The following is an 18,793-nucleotide window of genomic DNA, read 5'->3' as shown; positions in this document are numbered from 1 at the left end:
AGTTTTGACTTCTCATCCTACAGTCATTTTGTCAGCTCAGCTTTTATAGTGTTGGAACCAGATCATTGGACCGGTCCGATTGTACAGCCTCTCCTCAGACCCCGTCAGTCACATGAGACGCTGATAGCGTCACATCAGGTCTGGAAAGCCAGGTGTGTGTGTGTGTGTGTGTGTGTGTGTGTGTGTGTGTGTGTGTGTGTGTGTGTGTGTGTGTGTGTGTGTGTGTGTGTGCGCGCGCGCGTGTGCATGTATGCGTGCGTGCGTGCGTGCAAGCTGATTGTGGCCCCAAGTGGACATTGAGTAGAACTGCAGCCTGTCTCAGCTCAATTTTGGTTGACTCGAATTGGGATCCAAGTCCTGTAATTTTATTCAAGCCTTCAAACCAAATATATACCTGTTTCTATGACATACATTTTCACTTCTTATTCGAACAAACTTTTATTTAGCTGTTCACAATTTTCTGTACATATATTTATGCATTACCTGTGAGTTTGAGGTTTCCACAAAGATCTGTTGCTACAGACTTGAATGTCTCACAGTGTCTCCTTGCTTCATCAAATCTTCTTCAGGGGAACACTGTGTGTTGTATGGCCCATTAAAAATGAGGTTTTAATTTCTTTCCACTAATTTCACTGACTGTAGCTCAGTGGTTACCGTTCCAGTCTTAACCAAAATTGCAAGACACTTAACCCAAATTGCTCCCCTTAGCTGTGTCTACGGTGTATAGAGCAAACATGTACGTTGCTTTGGATAAAAGCGTCAGTGTAATGTATTAAGTTTCTAGAGACTTGTAGGTTCTACCTGGAAGATACATTTAGGAAGGTTCCACCTGGTAGATCCATATATGAAGGCTGCTAGATCCTTCAGGTTCTACCTGGTAGATATTTCTATGAAGGTTCCACAGATATTTCTTTGAAGGTTGCACCTGATAGATACTTCTAGGTTCCACCTGGTAATGACTTCTATGAAGGTTCTTCCTGCAAGATACTTTTAGGAAGGTTTCACTTGGTAGATCCTTCTATGAAGGCTGCTAGATCCTCCATTTGATAGATGCTTCTATGAAGGTTCCACCTGCTAGATTCTTCTAGGTTCTACCTGATATATATACTTCTAGGTTCCGCCCGATAGATACTTCTATAAAGGTTCCACTTGATAGATACTTGTATGAAGGTTGCACCTGATAGATACTTCTGTGAAGGTTCCACAGATACCCCCATGAAGGGTCTACTTGATAAATACTTATGTGAAGGTTCCCCCTGTTAGATACGTCTAGGTTCCACCTGATAGATACTTTTAAGTTCCACCTAATAGATACTTATATGAAGGTTCCACATATATTCATATAAAGGTTCCACCTGGTAGATATATCCATGAAGGCTCCACCTGGTAGATACTTCTATGAAGGTTCCCCCTGATAGATACTTCTATGATAGATACTTCTATGAATGTTCCCCCTGATCGATACTTCTTTGAAGGTTCCACCTGATGGACACTTCTATGAATGTTCCACAGATACTTATATGAAGGTTCCACCCGGTAGATACTTCTATGAAGGTTCCACAGAAACTTTTAGGAGGGTTCCACCTGGTACTTCTACGATGGTTCCACCTGGTAGATCGTCATTGACTTGACTTGACTTATGAGAGAGAGTCGAGAAGGCGATTGATTTGCATTACATTGTCTATTGCAGATAACAATGCAAATAAATGCAGGAAAACCATGCCCTATCCACATTTGTTACACAGCAATTTCATCATTTATTTTCTTTGTGTAAATCCTGTTATTTTACATGGGACAGCAACAGATGTACAGATAGGAACAGAGGTACAGATAAAGAAAGAAAGAGGGAGACAGATCAAGAAAGACACAATGAAGGCAATTTATGTGTTGTATATCGTCTTCTGCAGGTATGTGTTTTCCTTTGTTTAATGTTATAATCTTCACCGTTTCTGTTTGGTCACTCCAACCCAAGCATCTATTTATTTTGTGCACCCAGAGTCGCAGTTCTTCCTCTTGTAGACTTCTTTTGATAATTTATGTTTAATGTTTTCAATAGCAGAGAGAGAGAGAGAGAGAGAGAGAGAGAGAGAGAGAGAGAGAGAGAGAGAGAGAGAGAGAGAGAGAGAGAGAGAGAGAGAGTGAGAGAGAGAGATGCAGGCAGGCAGGCAAGTGGGCAGGCAGTCCGACCGACCGACCAGGGGTGTCAAACTCTTTTTCACCCCAGGCCAGCATCATGGTTGCCCTCAAAGGGCCGGTTAACTGTAACACTGTATGAATATTCCCTACTATATTTGTATTTGATTATTGTTTATTCAAGTGTAAAAAATATTTTACATGCATTTATATGAATACAAGTGAGCAAATGTATTTGTTATCACAATAGAAACCCATTTTAATTAGGGTTAAGAAACCCACATTACTCTATCAAAGATTAAACTTAAAAAATAAAATAAATAAAGACAAAGATGAAATGCACATTATTACATTCATTTTGTTCAAAGCTTTTTTTGTCCCTGTAGAGACGGACACAACTGGTCCCATGAATAATTGTGAGCTGCTAAGAACATGTGTGACACACCTGTCCACATACCTGTATGTGGTCTGGGGCACACCTGCTCACATACCTGTATGTGGTCTGGCACACCTGCTCACATACCCGCATGTGGTCCGGGCACACCTGCTCACACACCAGCATGTGGTCTGGGCACACCTGCTCACATTCCTGTATGTGGTCTGGGCACACCTGCTCACACACCAGCATGTGGTCTGGGCACACCTGCTCACATACCTGTATGTGGTCTGGGGCACAACTGCTCACACACCTGCATGTGGTCTGGGGCACACCTGCTCACACACCAGCATGTGGTCTGGGCACACCTGCTCACATACCTGTATGTGGTCTGGGGGACACCTGCTCACACACCAGCATGTGGTCTGGGCACACCTGCTCACATACCTGTATGTGGTCTGGCGCACACCTTTGGTAGAAGGATGTCGGGGATTATCGCTCCGATTAAACAATGTGTGGCTGCATTGAAGAAGTGAATATTCGTGATAGTGTGGATGAACAGAAAAGGCGGCGAGGGGGTAGCAGTGTTGCTTATGGAAGTGGCAAAGATGTGGCGAGTGATGGCAAATAGGACAGAGGAGAACAGTGCACAAGATTTCGCCTCTTAGAACTCATAGTACCATATTAGCCCACTAGAGAGCTCATAGTACCAAATTACCTCACTAGAGAGCTGCGCTGACTAAATAACAGGGCTGCTTGTGGTTCCCAGAGTCTTAAAAAATAGGATGAGGGTCAGAGCCTTCAGTCATCAAGCTCCTCTTCTGTGGAACCAGCTTCCCTTTCAGTCCGGGGGGCAGACGTAGTTACCTCATTTAAGAGTAGACTTAAGACTTTCCTCTTTGATCGCTTTCCATCATTGCACATTAACTTTGCTCCTTTTCCAGAGTCTTTGTGCTATCCCCCATCTCAGGTTTATATAGATTGTGGTTTTATCTGATCCTCTCCTGCCTCCTGCAATGGCCCTGCTTGACCCACTGCCACTGATAATATTAATATAATTATTAGTCACATTTCTATTACTAAAACTGCTTTTATGAATGATTTTATTGTAATTATTATTCTATTATAACATCTGCTGCTGTTATTATTAGTCAGTCAAAGTGCTTAGTCTCATCAAATGAACAATTTTAATCACATACATTGACCGTATTTCTATAATGTTGTTTATTCTGTAAACAAGGGATCCCCTTGTCCCTATCTTTCTACATGGCTTTAATAATCAAAATGAAAAGTAATGGTTGAATAATGAAGCAGGTGCTTTCATTACTTTGATTTCATGTGTTTTCATTTACCATCTTAACTCCTTAATTTTTTGTTTAAATTGATTATGCTTGCTTAAGACCAGTTTGTCATCTTTTTTGTTGACACATTTTTTCTCTTTTAGCCTCCGGCCTTCACCTTGTAACACTGTCTTTAAAGTCATGGATATATTTTATATATTTGTGTAATTAAATAATAATGACATGGTCTTCGTATGACAACACTGTTACGAAGCCGTAACGGTGAACACTCCGCTTCGCGAGGTGGCGTCTTGAGTCCTCAGCGTTGATGTAGTCAGCTTTAACTGAGCGAAGAAGAAGAAGAAGCACGAGAGGAAGTTGCAGTACGCATGCGAAGGCCGGCAGTACTGTTTTCCATGCCGAAGCTCTTTTGTAGTCTACCTTCAGACTGAAGGTGAGGACGTTTCTTTCTTCGTGGGTTGGGATGTTTGAAATACGTAAAGCCAGTTGTCAGGAATGTCTCTTCACCGCTCACCTGCACGGAGCCTCCCTCCATGTGTTGCTGGAGCTTCCATGAGTTCCCATTAGCTTGCATGACTTCCCATTAGCTTGCATGAGTTCCCATTAGCTTCAATGAGTTCCCATTCGCTCCCATGTGAGGTTACCTGCGTTTGAATGAACTACTGCGGTTAAGCAGTCGGTCGCTGAAGCTCTTGAATGATAAATTGTGTATATTGAGAATCATTGTTATGTATGCCTGTCAACGTACACACATCGAACCAAACTAAGTAGAGCATGGGAAACTAAAAATTGAACGACTATGCACACATATATATATATATATATATATATATATATATATATATATATATATATATAAATATAAATATATATACTAGGTGTTAATCTGGACATAAACACAACTGCAGGGCAGTAGGACTGTTGACCATCAGAGTGACGCTGTGGGGTCTGATGGTCTGACAGAGCTCTGCAGTGCCCCTAGAGGGGAGGAGGTGGAGGTGCTTGCGTCCGGGTGATGGTTCTGACTCTGGATACAGGACAGGTACAAGTCTTGAATGGATGGCAGGCTGGCACCAATAACTTCTCTGCAGACTAGACAGTCCGTTTTGGTCTGTTCTGGTCCTGTTTGGTGCTGGATCCAAACCACTGCATGACAGTGGAGTGACTCAGCAGCTCCTGAGACAGGAAGTACAGCTGGTTCATCTCCAGTTGTTTAGCCTCCTGTCTGTAGCAGACTCTTCACCGGTTCTGGTGAAGCTAATGACCGTTGTGTCGTCTGAACTTCAGGAGTAACGCAGTGTTTTCAACCTTTCTTGAGCCGGGGCACATTTTTTACAATAAAAAAATCCTGCGTCACACTGATAACCAAAAAGGATAAAAGAAATGGCACATTGTAGCATAATACAGTGTTCATGCTGACAATGTGTCTCTTGATTTGTTGATACTCACTCAGTGTGAACTCTTGGCCTGTTTGGATGAACAGAGCTGAAACACAAAGCTCTTGCTGAAACACAAAGCTCTTCTTCAACAGCTCTCTGTCACTCTCTGTTTTTAGTTTTTATAGCAGACGTTCTTAAAATCACTCCCACAGATATGTTGTGGAAAATAGGAGCAATGTTGAAATTGCTTTGTGTAGAAGAATGGGGAACTCCTTGGCAACAGTCAACCATAACTGTCCAAAGGTAGCTCCGCAACGCTCAGCTTTAACCCACGGTCCTGTCTCAGATCACTTAGTTCCTCCTGCTCGTCAGAGTCATGTCCTCTCCCAAAGCTGGTGTGAGCTATATATATGGTCCCTAAACCAGTCAAGGCATTCATCGGAGGTTGAGGGGAATAAACAACTTCTCCTCAAGAGTTAGTGTCTACCGATCATCTCACACAGGAGCAGTGAGGGAAATGTCCAGCATGTCCAGATTGTCACTTTCAACATGTTGTTGCCAGCGGTGCACTTTTAAATGATTTGATTTCATGTCGAACTTGCATCCGTGTGTTCAGTTCATTCAGGTGCTGAATAATATCTGCGTGTATGCAGCCTTGCATCGCAGCTCTCATCAGTCAAAAACACTTTTTGTTCCTCCTGCAGCTCAGACACACGGGCAGCACTGTGCCGCTCCACAACCACCAGATGCAACAGGGCGGTATGCGTCACTCCCATTTCCTCACATAAAGATGCAAATATGCAGCTTTTCAGAGGTCTTGTTTCATTCAACACAGGAGCTCGGCCTGCTGGTTAAATCTTAGCGACAATCATGAACATCTTGACGTTTCTCTTTCACTCTGCTCACAAAGCCTTTGATGCTCCGCATTGCTGCTGCTCCATCAGTGCAGACATCATAAAAGTTACCTGTGTTTAAGTTTGTGTGTGCAGACGAACAAAATAGTCCCTGTTCTTGCTGTTCAGAGACGGGTGTTTGGTCTTGAGATGACACCTCAGGACCATGGCTCTTTTTGTTGGGACCATGGCTCTGTTTGTTGGGACCATGGCTCTGTTTGTTGGGACCATGGCTCTTTTTGTTGGGACCATGGCGCTGTTTGTTGGGACCATGGCGCTGTTTGTTGGGACCATGGCGCTGTTTGTTGGAACCATGGTGCTGTTTGTTGGGACCATGGTGCTGTTTGTTGTGTTATGTAAAGAAGACTGAGGAGGGAACCAGAAGGCCACATTTAAATGTAAAGAATGTTTTGGATTTGTAACTCATAAATTACAAACAAGCAATCCATTTTCAAAATAGTTGTTAGTAGTTTTCAGTTTATCAATTAATTGACTAATATTTTAATCAGCATATCATTTTAACATATTTAAAAGGATTTGTTCACAGAAGTGGCTTCTTACCGCTTGTCTCTCTGCTGCAGTATGACCAGTGTCCAGCAGATGGCAGCAGTGGGACAGGTCCTGACCGATCCAGGACTGGACCTGACCCGCCGGTTCAGAGCCTTATTCACCTTGAAGAACCTGGGAGGTAACACGTCCGTGTACATGGTTTTGTCTGGGGGGGAGGGGTCTGGGTACATCCGTCTTTAGTGATGCAGGTGGGTCGAGCTGGAAGGATTATATCTCCCGGCTGGACTTGGAACACCTCAGGATCCCCCAGAATGAGCTGGAAAGTGTTGCGGGTAAGAGGGAAGCATGGGTCATCCTGCTGGACCTGCTGCCACCGAGACCAGACTCGGATAAGAGGACGATGATGGATGGATGGTGTGTCGAGCCATAAATCATACCCTTGTCTCACATGTTGTCACAGAAATGTTGGGTTTATATGTGTTGCTAAATAACAAAATGTTGAGCAGCCTTTTGCTTACTTTTCCATCTTTTTCTTACTTTGTTCAAAGCAATGAGCTCTTCTCTAACTTTGTGTTTCCCATATTGTTAACAGGCGACCCCAGCTAGTTGATGTGTTCTGTCTCCACCTCACCTGATTACACCTGTGTGCTTTTATGAGGGGTTCATAAGAGCACACAAGTGAAACCACTTGTCACATTAGGTGTGTTGAGCTATTTAAATGGTCCTTGTTTGAGTCGTTTATTGAACATGTGTGTGTCAGGTGCCGAGGCCATAGAGTGGATCAGTAAGGCCTTCTCGGATGACTCAGCCCTGCTGAAGCACGAGCTGGCCTTCTGCCTGGGCCAGATGCAGGACCCCCGGGCCATCCCGGCTCTCACGGCCGTGCTCAGAGACACGCAGCAGGAGCCCATGGTCCGGCATGAAGCAGGTGTGTGTGTGTGTGTGTGTGTGTGTGCGTGTGTGCGTGTGCGGGATACTACTACACATCATCATTCAATAAAAAATAATTCAGAACAACATTCAAAGTGATATTTAAAATAAAGGAACCCGTGGTTTCCATGGCAGGAGGCTCTTTAGTTATTTAATGGTGGACTCTCTAATGTGAAGGCTCTATCATCAGAGCTGGACTGAGACAGATGGTGATCATCATTATTATGGTCCTACAACAAATATGTATTTGAATGTAGGTTTAAGAGTGAAGTCATTTCACTCAGTTAATTCAAACAAGTTCTGAAGTGACCACTAACTTAAAAACATGAATGCAAATAACTCGACAGAAGTAACCAGAGGTAACAACCCTTTGAAATGGGTCAGGTGAGGTCTTTGTTCTTGTGGAGCAACCCATCATGTCTTTCTGTTCCTCCCGGCTTCCTTGTCCTGACACACAACCATCCGTACATAAATGTGTATTCACTGTGTGCTGTCTGTAGGCGAGGCTCTGGGGGCGATCGGTGACCCGGTGGTTCTGGACCTGCTGAAGGAGTACAGTCAGGACCCTGTCATAGAGGTAGGACCACAACACAGTGGAGCCCCATGCACTGACATGCAGCGAGGCAAGAATCTTGTTTGTTTTGCTGCATCCATTGAAAAAGGATACTATTTTATTTATTATACTATTTTATTTCAGGTATTTACTGTAGGTAAATGTGTGTTCCTTTTATTTAATTTTGTATACTATGAAAGAATTAATGAAATGTAAATAGAAGTAAATGAAAACACAATTGTAGTTTGTGGGAACACTTGTGTAACCAAATGGGTCTGCTGGTGCTGATGAGCGACGCCTCCGCATTAAATCTTTGAGCCCCGAGCACCCGTCATTAGACAATGAAATGATCAAACAAGTGAGATTTCCTACAGTGTTTTTTAATCTTTTTTGAGCCGTGGCACATTTTCTACAAAATGTCACATTGTAGAATAATAAAGCACATGTGGTAGGTCATAATTGCGCTACCTACTGGCATGAAAAAGTATTTATTTCTAGGCCAGCCACTATATTGCAGGCTCAGACGCTCAACAATGGCACATTATTTACGGCAACTAAATGATATTATTTTGGGCCGATTAAGTGAAATTGGACATTTCCCTACGGCACACCTGACTCTGGTGTGTTGCAAGAGAGAGTCATAGTTGTTGAAAATCACTGTCCGACAGTATATACAGAACCACAACGTTGATTAACTTCGTTTAAATTGCTGAAATTACCCGTAACCTCGCCATCACTTTCGCTGTAACGTTTCACTAAGTCGCTAATAAATACACGTTACAAAGTCTGATTTTAAATAAAAGACACCTCTTCATAACCCTCAGAGCTTGTAGGAGTCTTATGAAGCATGATAGATTATTGTGGGTTGTATATTAGTAGCTGAAAAAATCCAAATGCGGCCGCACTGTTTCTTTTTTCAGTCTATTCTGTAACTTAAACCTTTAGTCCAGTCAACTGCTTAACTTAAACCTGTAGTCCACTCTACTCTGTAACTTAAACCTTAAGTTCAGTATACTCTGTAACTTCCACCTAGACACTTCTTACCAGTGTACTGAAGCTGCCTCCCTGCAGGTAGCAGAGACGTGTCAGCTGGCTGTTGGGCGGTTGGAGTGGCTGCAGACAAGAGGAGAGAAGCAGCTGGAGGACCAGAGTCCAGACCAGAACCCGTATCGCTCTGTGGACCCGGCCCCTCCGGCACCGAGGAGGAGCGTTGAGGAGCTTCGCTCAGCGCTGCTGGACGAGAGTCTGCCGCTCTTTGAGCGTTACCGAGCCATGTTTGCTCTGCGGAATCTGGGCAGCGAGGCGGCTGTGCTGGCACTGGGAGACGGTACGATGCGGCTTTCTGTCATCTACGCATCGCGGTGTACAATAACATAACGTTTACTTTACGTCTGATCACTTTTGGTCATTTTTATGTCAACCTCGGTTTTCAGATTCCTTAACACAAACAGAAACAAGTTGGTAGTTTGCACTGCATTTTAGAAATATTTAGTTAGAGCATTAATCTTATCACCATTTCAAAGAACTCATATTTCAGTGTATGATCAGCTTATTAATTCCTTTATGAAGAGGATGTGGAAGATAAAAACCTTTGAATCTCGTTTAGAAAGATGTATGCTAAGAAGGTGCCAGGTAGAAACAAGATATTTACTGTGAAGCCAGTGCAAACCATGTAACAATAGTTATTTGTCCTTCACTGTGACATATACCATATGACAGCAACAGTATTCATCGTTATAGACCTTCCCGCTTCAATGAAAGGAATGTTCTCAGTCAGTAAATGAGATGTTTCTTTCTGCACACTTCTCTTAAAGTCAAATGAAAACAACATGATGGCCTTGCTCAATTCTCCAAGTCATGCATGCAGTCTGTGCATAATGTTTGCTTCCAGGCTTGCAGTGCTCCAGTGCTCTGTTCCGGCATGAGATCGGCTACGTCCTGGGTCAGATGCAGCATCCGGCTGCGGTCCCAGCCCTGTGTGCCGCTCTGGAGCGTTCTACTGAGAACCCTATGGTCCGGCACGAGGCGGCAGAAGCTCTAGGGTCTATCGGCAAAGAAGACTGTCTGGCTGTGCTGCAACAACACCTTGAAGACAGAGAACGTATCGTCAAAGAAAGCTGCGAGGTCGCTCTCGATATGCTGGAGTACGAGAACAGTGAGCAGTTCCAGTATGCAGACGGACTGGTCAGCTTCCAGAGTTAAAGGTCTACGTTGCACCCGAAAGGAACATTTACTATTGTAAAACTATTCGGTTGGATGAAAGTTCAGTGTGAAAGATACTCTGCACACACAATAACAAAATAAAAGCCCATATATCATACAAGTTGGTGAGCTGCAGAGGCTGTTGCTGTGTAGCAGACCAAGAGTTCCCCTTTATGTCCTCACTGAGGCCACAGCACCTCCACAGCTCTCGTCCAGCAGCTCTGGGCTGGAGGTTTGATCTCAAGCTTCATTCGATATTTTTGTCTGGGAGTAGTATGTGAACGGACATGAGCCAGAGCTATACACATTTCTAAATGTAGACATGGGTTCTTGTCCAGGCTGCTTGACAGTTGATGAGGTTCTCATTCAAAGCAACAGCCGCGGCCATTTTGAAGTATAGCGTGGCCACGTGCAACGCTATACTTGCACCGGCGTAGAGGGCTAACTATGTTCAAAGGACCCTGCTTCAGTGCTCAGTAAATGGCCAGCGCTCACAACATGAATACCTGTTTGTCTATTTGTCCTTCGAGCCTAGCGGATGTCATTGCATAGTTGATGTTCCCTTCATATGGAATCTGGTAGCTAAGAGAAAAGGTTTTACAGGTAATAAAATGTTATTTATTTTTGATGGATTTCACTTTTAATTTCCATATGACTGGTATAAAACTGTACAGAAGCATGGCACATTAATTGATGATGAATTATCTACAAGAGAGAATAACTTCTGGAGAAAGGAACAAAGAGATGCTACGGAGCCAACGTGTCCTGCTGTGATGGCAACAACGGGTCACGTGGATGCTTCCTTTCCCCCCGCGAGCCTAACAACCGTTTTGTTACAGTAACCATAGCAACTGGAGAAGTTTGGATCTCCAGTCCGCCGCGCCCCCTGCTAACAGTGCTAACGCAGTGCGGCCGCTAGCAACACAGGTGAAGCACGATGGACGCAGAGCGAGACTGCAGTGAGCGGAGACGGCAGTCCGCGGCCTCGCTCAAGGCCTTCATGATGACAGCCAGCACGCACAGCGATCGGAACCTGTGAGTCTAACTGGAGCTAGCGAGCTAGCTATGCTATCAGCTGTGGCTAGCTACACCACAGCTATTCTAACCAAACCGCTGCGGGGAGCTAGCGAGCGAGCTAGCGCTTACAATACATCAATACATTCCGTGATCATGTAAACAGATGAATTAAAACAACGTTTACTGGTGTCATTGTACTGAATTAAAAAAAAAGAAAACATTATAAATGCGTTTTGTGAAGTAGTAACTGATGAGTAAACAATAATTAACTAATAATTAACCTAACGTTACAATATAAATCCACATAAAATATAGATACAGATGATCATACAACGTTTTCAGCTGAGCTCGATATCGTTTTAATTATTAGTTCGCTATGCCTTTACTCGAGCCGGTAAAAGGACGCTAAGGCCCGGTCCTGACTCTTCTCTCCTCGTTGTACACACCGGGCGGCGGGCGCTGCTGGTCGTGGGGGGATCTGAACTTGCTCCAGGTCCCCAACATGACGTCATGTTGTCACATCCGGGACCGTAGTTCAGTCCTTCACAATAAGAGAGCAGCTTTATTTTATGCAGCTTTATTTTATTCTGAGTGTATAGCACCCGCTGATGGTTGTTTTTGAACTCCTCATGTCGGTCCCTTAACACCAGCTGATGCATGACATTTAACAATCAGCCTCATATATGTTGTATAACAAATACTATCATAAGTTATATTACAACTCAAAACACAAGTATTCATGATTGAAAAGCTCCTTTGTTAAAAGAAAAGCAAGGCGAGACAACTATAGAACATAGTAATCATCCAGCTCCACATGGTGAGACACTGCACATGGCAGCTTTATTTATTTAGCACAATTCAAACAAAATTAAACAAATATAACATATTACAGTGCAGGAAGAGAAAAAAAAATTGGCTTATTTGAAGCCTCCACCTATATAATATTTACAATATGTAATGTCATGGAATCCATATTTATGCAGCTTTTCCAATAGTACACACAGGAGGAGTGATTGTCTCTCCCTCTCACTCATATGAAACAGTAGAAGTAAGAACGCCTCACTGTGTCTGTGTTCCAGATATGACCACCTCACCTGCTTGCTGATGAGAGTGATGGATGAGCGTCCACACAATGCGGTGGATGTGATCGAGGACATCAGCCACGACGTAAAGCGGACTCTCTATGAAGACCAGCACAGCGGCTTGCGAGACACCCCGCAGAGCGACGCCGCGGAGCTGCTGGCGGAGCAACAGCGCCGGCTGTTCTATTGGCCAGAGGAGGAGGACCAGGAGGACGAACTGGTAATGCAACGTGCCCCACATGAATTTATCTGGCTGGTGTGAAGGGATGATGTTGGCATCAAGGCTCACCTGTTCACGCTGTGTTGTAAAGGGAAGCGTGACCACGCAGGTTACGAGTCACCGTCTTCATTGACTGTTCTATGGCCAGTGTCCTAACTTTATGAAACACTGACAGCTGTCATAGAATGTCTGTCAGATTCATCATCCTCATTGTTTCTTTGACATCTGATCAAAGGTCCTAATTTAAGTGAAACAAGTTTTTTAAACTCATTTTATTTCTGCAAGACTCTTTCGCTCTTGGTCGAGCATCGTTTCCATGTGACACAGGATGTGTTCCAGAGGGACTTGAAGTCTTTCCCTCCTACTACATCTGACTGCGACGGACCAGCACTACCTCTGATGACGAATGTGCCTCCCTCCCTGGTCCCTCCCATCCTTCCCTGCCACTGAAACCCTGCCAGCTGTCCACCTCGCAGCGCATACATGATGATACACCACAACTCAATGGTCCAACCTTTATGAGCTTACATTACAATTCAATTCAGTTTATTTTGTATAGCCCAAAATCACAAATACAAGGGGGCAGCTCCTGACAGCCACGATCTATGGTGGGGGGCAGGACCAGCTCCAGACAGCCACGGTCCAGGGAAACTTGAGGCAAGGAAGCACAGAGAGAAGCTCAGTGTATCCTAAGATGCAGTCTAGCAGTCTAGGCCTATAGCAGCATATCTAGGGGCTGGAGCAGGGCTAACCTAAGCCAGCCCTAACTTTAAGCTTTGTCAAAGAGGAACGTTTTAAGTCTACTCTTAAATGAGGTGACCGTGTCTGCCCCTCTGACTGAAAGTGGAAGCTTATTCCACAGAAGAGGAGCTTGATAACTGAAGGCTCTAGCCCCCAACCTATTTTTTAAGACTCTGGGAATCACAAGTAACGCTGCATTTAATGAACGTAACTCTCGAGTGGGGTAATATAGCATTGAGGTGGACTAGACTTTAACTTCCTTTGTTATGGAGTCTCAGACTCTGCTGCTGTTGAAACACTGCTTCAAGGTGAACATGAGTACACAAGCTTTTAACTACTGTCCCACTGAGGACCCCACCCGGCTCTGCCCCATGCAAGGTTGCTGGTTGGATTCCTGGTCTTATGTGTTCTTCTCCACCTCTCTTTATGACAGATGGTGAACCTGGAGGAGGGAAGTTAGGAAACAAGAGAAAGAAATCCCATGTTGACTCTCATTAATAAGCTCTTGCTGGTGTAGTAAACGGAGCCATGGTTTGTGTTTCAGATGGAGCCCCCCCTCCCTGACGTGAGTGAGGTGGGCTTCTACCTGGAGCAGGCTGGAGTGGGTCTAGGCCGGGAGGAGATGCAGAGGGTGTTCCTGGCCCTGAAGCAACTGGTGGAGGCGCAGGCGCTGCTGCGCTGCCGGCTCTGGGGAAAAGTCCTGGGAACAGAGAGCAGCTACATTGTTGCTGAGGCCGATTACAGAGAGGGGGAGGCAGAGGAAGAGAAGAGCTCTGAAGAACTAGTTGAGGAAGAGGAGAAAGAAGCAGAGGCTCAAGAGAATGAGGTGAGGAAGAGGAAAGTACTCTTCATCTATTCTCAAACTGTGTTTACCTCAGCTTCAAAAGCTTTATTTGAATCCATGATGCTTAAAGCATATTGTAGTATTTTGATTTGTTTAATTAGCTGTTAATGCTTTCTCAACATGTGTATGTCTCAAACGTTTTGTATAATGTTCATTTCCAACACAAAACCACAAGTTCTCACTTACTGCATGACTCTGAGCAGCATGCATGGGAATAACATTACATTTTATTTAGCTGACGCTTTTATCCAAAGCAACTTACATGTTTGCTCTATACACCGTAGACACAGCAATGGAAGCCATTAGGGGTTACGTGTCTTGCTCAAGGACACAACGACCCTCTGAATAAAAGACAAAGTGCTAACCACTGAGCCACAGTCGCCCAGAATGAATACAAACATATTTTATTCATCTTTTCACAGCTTTCCCGTCATGTGCTCTGGAGCATAATTAAGGTTTTAATAATTAGACAAATGGATTTTACTTATTTTGGATGAATATTAACAAAATTATGTTTGAAGAGTGACAACAATATTAACTCTTCTGATGAGTAAAATAAACAGGAACATATAAGTCTCTCTACCAAGTAACTGGAAGGCAGCAAAAAAAAGATGCACAATTTAATATCACAATAAAAGGTTTGACTGCTAAGAATTTATTTGGCTTTTAATATATTTTGTAATATTTGTCTTTGTCCTTTTTTTTAATATATATTTTCGTAACATTTGATTGCAACTCCCATACAATGTTTAACACTATGTGATTGTAATGAATTTAAATGTATTTTAAATGATTAACTCTATTAAAAAGAGTCCCATCATCTTTTTAAAAAAAAGAAATTAAATTAATAGTTTGAGTGTGTTTCTGGTCTTGTTTGCTTTCAGGTGGATGCTCTCCCGCAGTCCTCTTATAAACCTCTACCCCCGGTGCCAAAGGAGGACCTGGGAACCGGCGCTAACAAGTCAGTTTACTACGTGTGCAAAGAGCCAGGTCTTCCGTGGGTCAAGCTCCCTCCGGTCAGTCCAGCCCATATCACGGCAGCTCGCCAGATGCGGAAGCTGTTCACTGGGCGGCTGGACGCCCCGGTAGTCAGCTACCCGCCTTTCCCCGGGGATGAGACCAACTACCTGAGGGCACAGATTGCTCGGATCTCTGCTGGCACACAGGTCAGCCCCCAGGGCTTCTTCCAGGCCGGGAAGGAGGAAGGTGAGGAGGAAGACGAGACAAACCGGGACAGCTTTGAGGGCATTTCTGTTGCCAAGATGGCTGAGTCTCTGTCCACCTGGGTGCATCACGTTGAGCACATCCTGCAACAGGTACCGGTCTAATCCAGCAGCTGCACGAACCCTTTCCTCAGCTGATGCGTACTGAGTGTTCTCTGCACGCTTTAGGGCCGCTGTACATGGGTGAACCTGGCTATGAAATCGGGAGAAGAGTCTAATGAGGAAGGCGAGTCTGAAGAGAAGGAAGAGCTGGATGAACCTGAGCCAGAAGTTGGACCCCTGCTGTACACCCCCCTCTCCGAAGATGCAGGTCTGTCTTTGACTTTGGACATTTTCACACCAAACCAGTTATGTTTAAAACGTAGCCACTTGGGATGGGTGACTTTTTAAATGCATTTTACATCTCCCCAAATAAAGTGACTAAGGTCTCAGGCAGTATTACTGTCCTCAGTGAATGTAGTCTCAGATGAGACCAGAAGGTGATAAAGATGTTGATATGCTCATCCAGGCTCTAGCAGAGTTCTGAGATGCATTTCTGAACATGGGAAACTGAAATGTACAACCGGAAGACTTTGTTCCTGAACTGCAAAACCTAAAGAAGCACTTTGATAGAGAAGCTGGAAGCTGAACTGAGATACTGTCAAGAGATGTAAAAGGAAATAAATGAGATGAAAAGGCTGAAAGAAGAAATGCTTTGTACTTTAAAAGACCAAAAAACACAATACAATATACATGTACTGGTTTCTTTAGCTGAAAGGTTAAAGACGTTAAAAGCTGACAAGAAGTCTGTACGTTACGAGTCTGCAGAAGTATCAGATATTGCTACTGGAATAGCATGTGGTCTTCTATTGGAACAATCCACCCTTTAGGTAAGGTACTTTCCTTATTAACCATCTCAAGAATAAGCAGGCCCGTTGTTAAACTCCTGTTACTCAAAAGGATTTTATCTAGAAAATCTAGCCCCCTTTGTTAGCTCCGGCTACCTGGTTGGTCATCATCCAAGATGTGTGTGTGTGTGTATATATATATATATATATATATATATATATATATATATATATATATATATATATATATATATATATATATATATATATATATATATATATATATAATCCTTAATATTGTTATGTTAACATCATTTCCTCCATAATGTTGTGTAAATGTCATTTTTTCGGCTGGTTCATGAGTCGTCCTCTTAGTTAACATTTCTTTACATCTCCATTCTTCCACTGGTTAGCCAGTTTTTATATTGTCGCATTGCAGTGAATTGTGGGTAATTCCCTTGGGCAAAGTCTGCATCTAATGCAGACTGACAGAAAGGTTCATAGAGGACTCCAAAATGTCTGAGAGCCTCAAACCCTGGACAAAGGGACAGAACCAAACCCTCACGGAGCTTAAAGGTCAACTCTTCCAGTTCTACGGTTCAGGCTGCAGGTTTATAGTTTGTAGGTGTTAAAGTTGGCTTGAGGTCGTTCTCTATACTCAGTGACAGTGATCAAGCAGACGAGCACCAGCACGGCGCAAAGTGAAACATAATATAAGATACACATTTACTCTGATATCACTCATCATGTTTATCTTTTATTATGTTTCACTTTGCGCCGTGCTGGTGCTCGTCTGCTTGACCTCCAACATATTGAAATACACATTTACTCTGATATCACTGATCATGTTTATTTCAATATGTTGGAGTGGTGTTGCTTTGTAGAGAGATCAGAGTCTGAAGGCAGATACAAATGCATGTTCCTTATAGGGAACATGAACACGTGGGTTTGTCTGGAAGGCGGCTTGAAGACATTGCTTTGTTTCAAACTGAATGCCACCTACAGGCCAAACACTGACGGTGGGTCAGAAACAACCCTGTTATTTAAGCCGCTAAATCTTTTTAATATTTGTCTCTCAGAAATGTTCAACGTTATTCCCTGGACCTCCAACTTGTCCTCCACTCTTACCTCCCAGCATGCAGTAGCGGTGCAGCGCTCTAATCTTTGGCCAGGGGCATATGCATACGCTCGTGGAAAGTAGGTGAAAAGATGTGAATACTCTGATTTCCTGTGTTCCTTCTCTCAGGATCCTGAACACAACCACCCTGTGCTGTTTCTTCTTGTAGGAAGTTTGAGAACATTTACATTGGCTGGGGTCTGAAGTACGCAGGGCAAGGCTACAGCCCCGTGATTCCCCCGCCTCCACAGAAAGAGTACCCCAGCGGACCAGAGATCACCGAGGCCCTGGACCCCTCTCTGGAGGAGGAGCAGGAACTGGAGGAAGCTTTGGAGCAGAAGCGAGCCAACCAGGAAGAAATGGAGGACATGAACGACGATGACGACGACGATGACGACGACTGAGAACAGTTGCACATTAAATATTCAAGTAACTACTTGGAATAAGTCAATGGCCAAATAAATCACTTTATTCAGCAGCATGGCTTGATATAGTACATTCTAATTAATGAAGTGAACATGTGAACGGGTCAGTTGTGTCGAGAGGTAACTATGAATCCACATTGACACTCGCTCACTGGAACAATGTCTCACACACTTCACTGATCACCGCACGTTGAGAGGAGAGTTTCTGTCACACTGGTTCTGCCTCAAGGCAGTGTGCACCAACAACCAGCAGTCAGCGCATGTGAGCAAAGTAAACAACAACATGTAGCCTCATTGTGTTGAGGGTGAGTTTACCCTGTAAAAGCAGAAGAATGACCAAACAAGTGTCTTCTGTCACCTCACATCTAGTTGTTGAAACCACACTTTATAAGATGATGGTAATCATCTTTACTTCCGGGTCAGCTGTGTTTGGCCCAATCCCAATCTCCATGCTTACGGACTCACAGCCTTTGAGGCGCGCTCCCGCGTAGTCCTTGAGGGTTTAGGGGTGTTCCATTGTCAAATTGTGAAGTGCCTGTTAAGACATTTTGAGCCCTTTATGATCCCTTTCCAAGTCAACATTAGATGCTGACTTTGCCTAAGGGAATTACCCACAATGCATTGCGACGTGAGGTTAAACACGCAGTTCCCAAGGGAAGAATAAAGATGTAAAAAAAAGAAGGTAAACAAAGAGGTACATGGGCATTTAGCTCGATAAAATGCCTTTACAACATTATGGAACATAAAAACACATGAATTAGGTGAATGCAAGCAGACAATATATATATATATATATATATATATATATATATATATATATATATATATATATATATATATATATATAGATATATAGATATATAGATAGATAGATAGATATCTATATATCTATATATCTATATATATATATATATATATATATATATATATAGATAGATAGATATCTATATATCTATATATATATATATATATATATATATATATAGATAGATATCTATATATATATAGATATATAGATAT

The 18,793-nt window shown here is 43.3% G+C and overlaps 2 protein-coding genes across 2 annotated transcripts; both read left to right on the top strand.

Moving 5' to 3' along the window:
- Window positions 1–4,155: 4,155 nt before the first annotated feature.
- dohh (deoxyhypusine hydroxylase/monooxygenase) lies at window positions 4,156–10,780 on the top strand. The gene is made up of 6 exons (XM_068593301.1): window positions 4,156–4,243; window positions 6,664–6,770; window positions 7,353–7,520; window positions 8,023–8,099; window positions 9,147–9,402; window positions 9,967–10,780. Exons 2-6 carry the CDS (start codon window positions 6,665–6,667, stop codon window positions 10,275–10,277), a joined length of 918 nt encoding a protein of 305 aa, XP_068449402.1. The 5' UTR covers window positions 4,156–4,243; window position 6,664; the 3' UTR covers window positions 10,278–10,780.
- A 326-nt stretch (window positions 10,781–11,106) lies between these two features.
- rsph4a (radial spoke head component 4A) lies at window positions 11,107–17,826 on the top strand. Its single transcript, XM_068593300.1, has 7 exons — window positions 11,107–11,312; window positions 12,374–12,596; window positions 13,882–14,163; window positions 15,066–15,497; window positions 15,573–15,714; window positions 17,311–17,428; window positions 17,518–17,826. Exons 1-7 carry the CDS (start codon window positions 11,215–11,217, stop codon window positions 17,750–17,752), a joined length of 1,530 nt encoding a protein of 509 aa, XP_068449401.1. The 5' UTR covers window positions 11,107–11,214; the 3' UTR covers window positions 17,753–17,826.
- Window positions 17,827–18,793: the final 967 nt, after the last annotated feature.

Source organism: Clinocottus analis, unplaced genomic scaffold (genome assembly GCF_023055335.1).
Source record: "Clinocottus analis isolate CAN_PGR_092001 unplaced genomic scaffold, fCliAna1.0.p SCAF_29, whole genome shotgun sequence".
Lineage (NCBI taxonomy): Eukaryota > Metazoa > Chordata > Actinopteri > Perciformes > Cottidae > Clinocottus > Clinocottus analis.
Note: the sequence above shows the minus strand (reverse complement) of the source record. Positions and strands in the feature narration are given on the sequence as shown.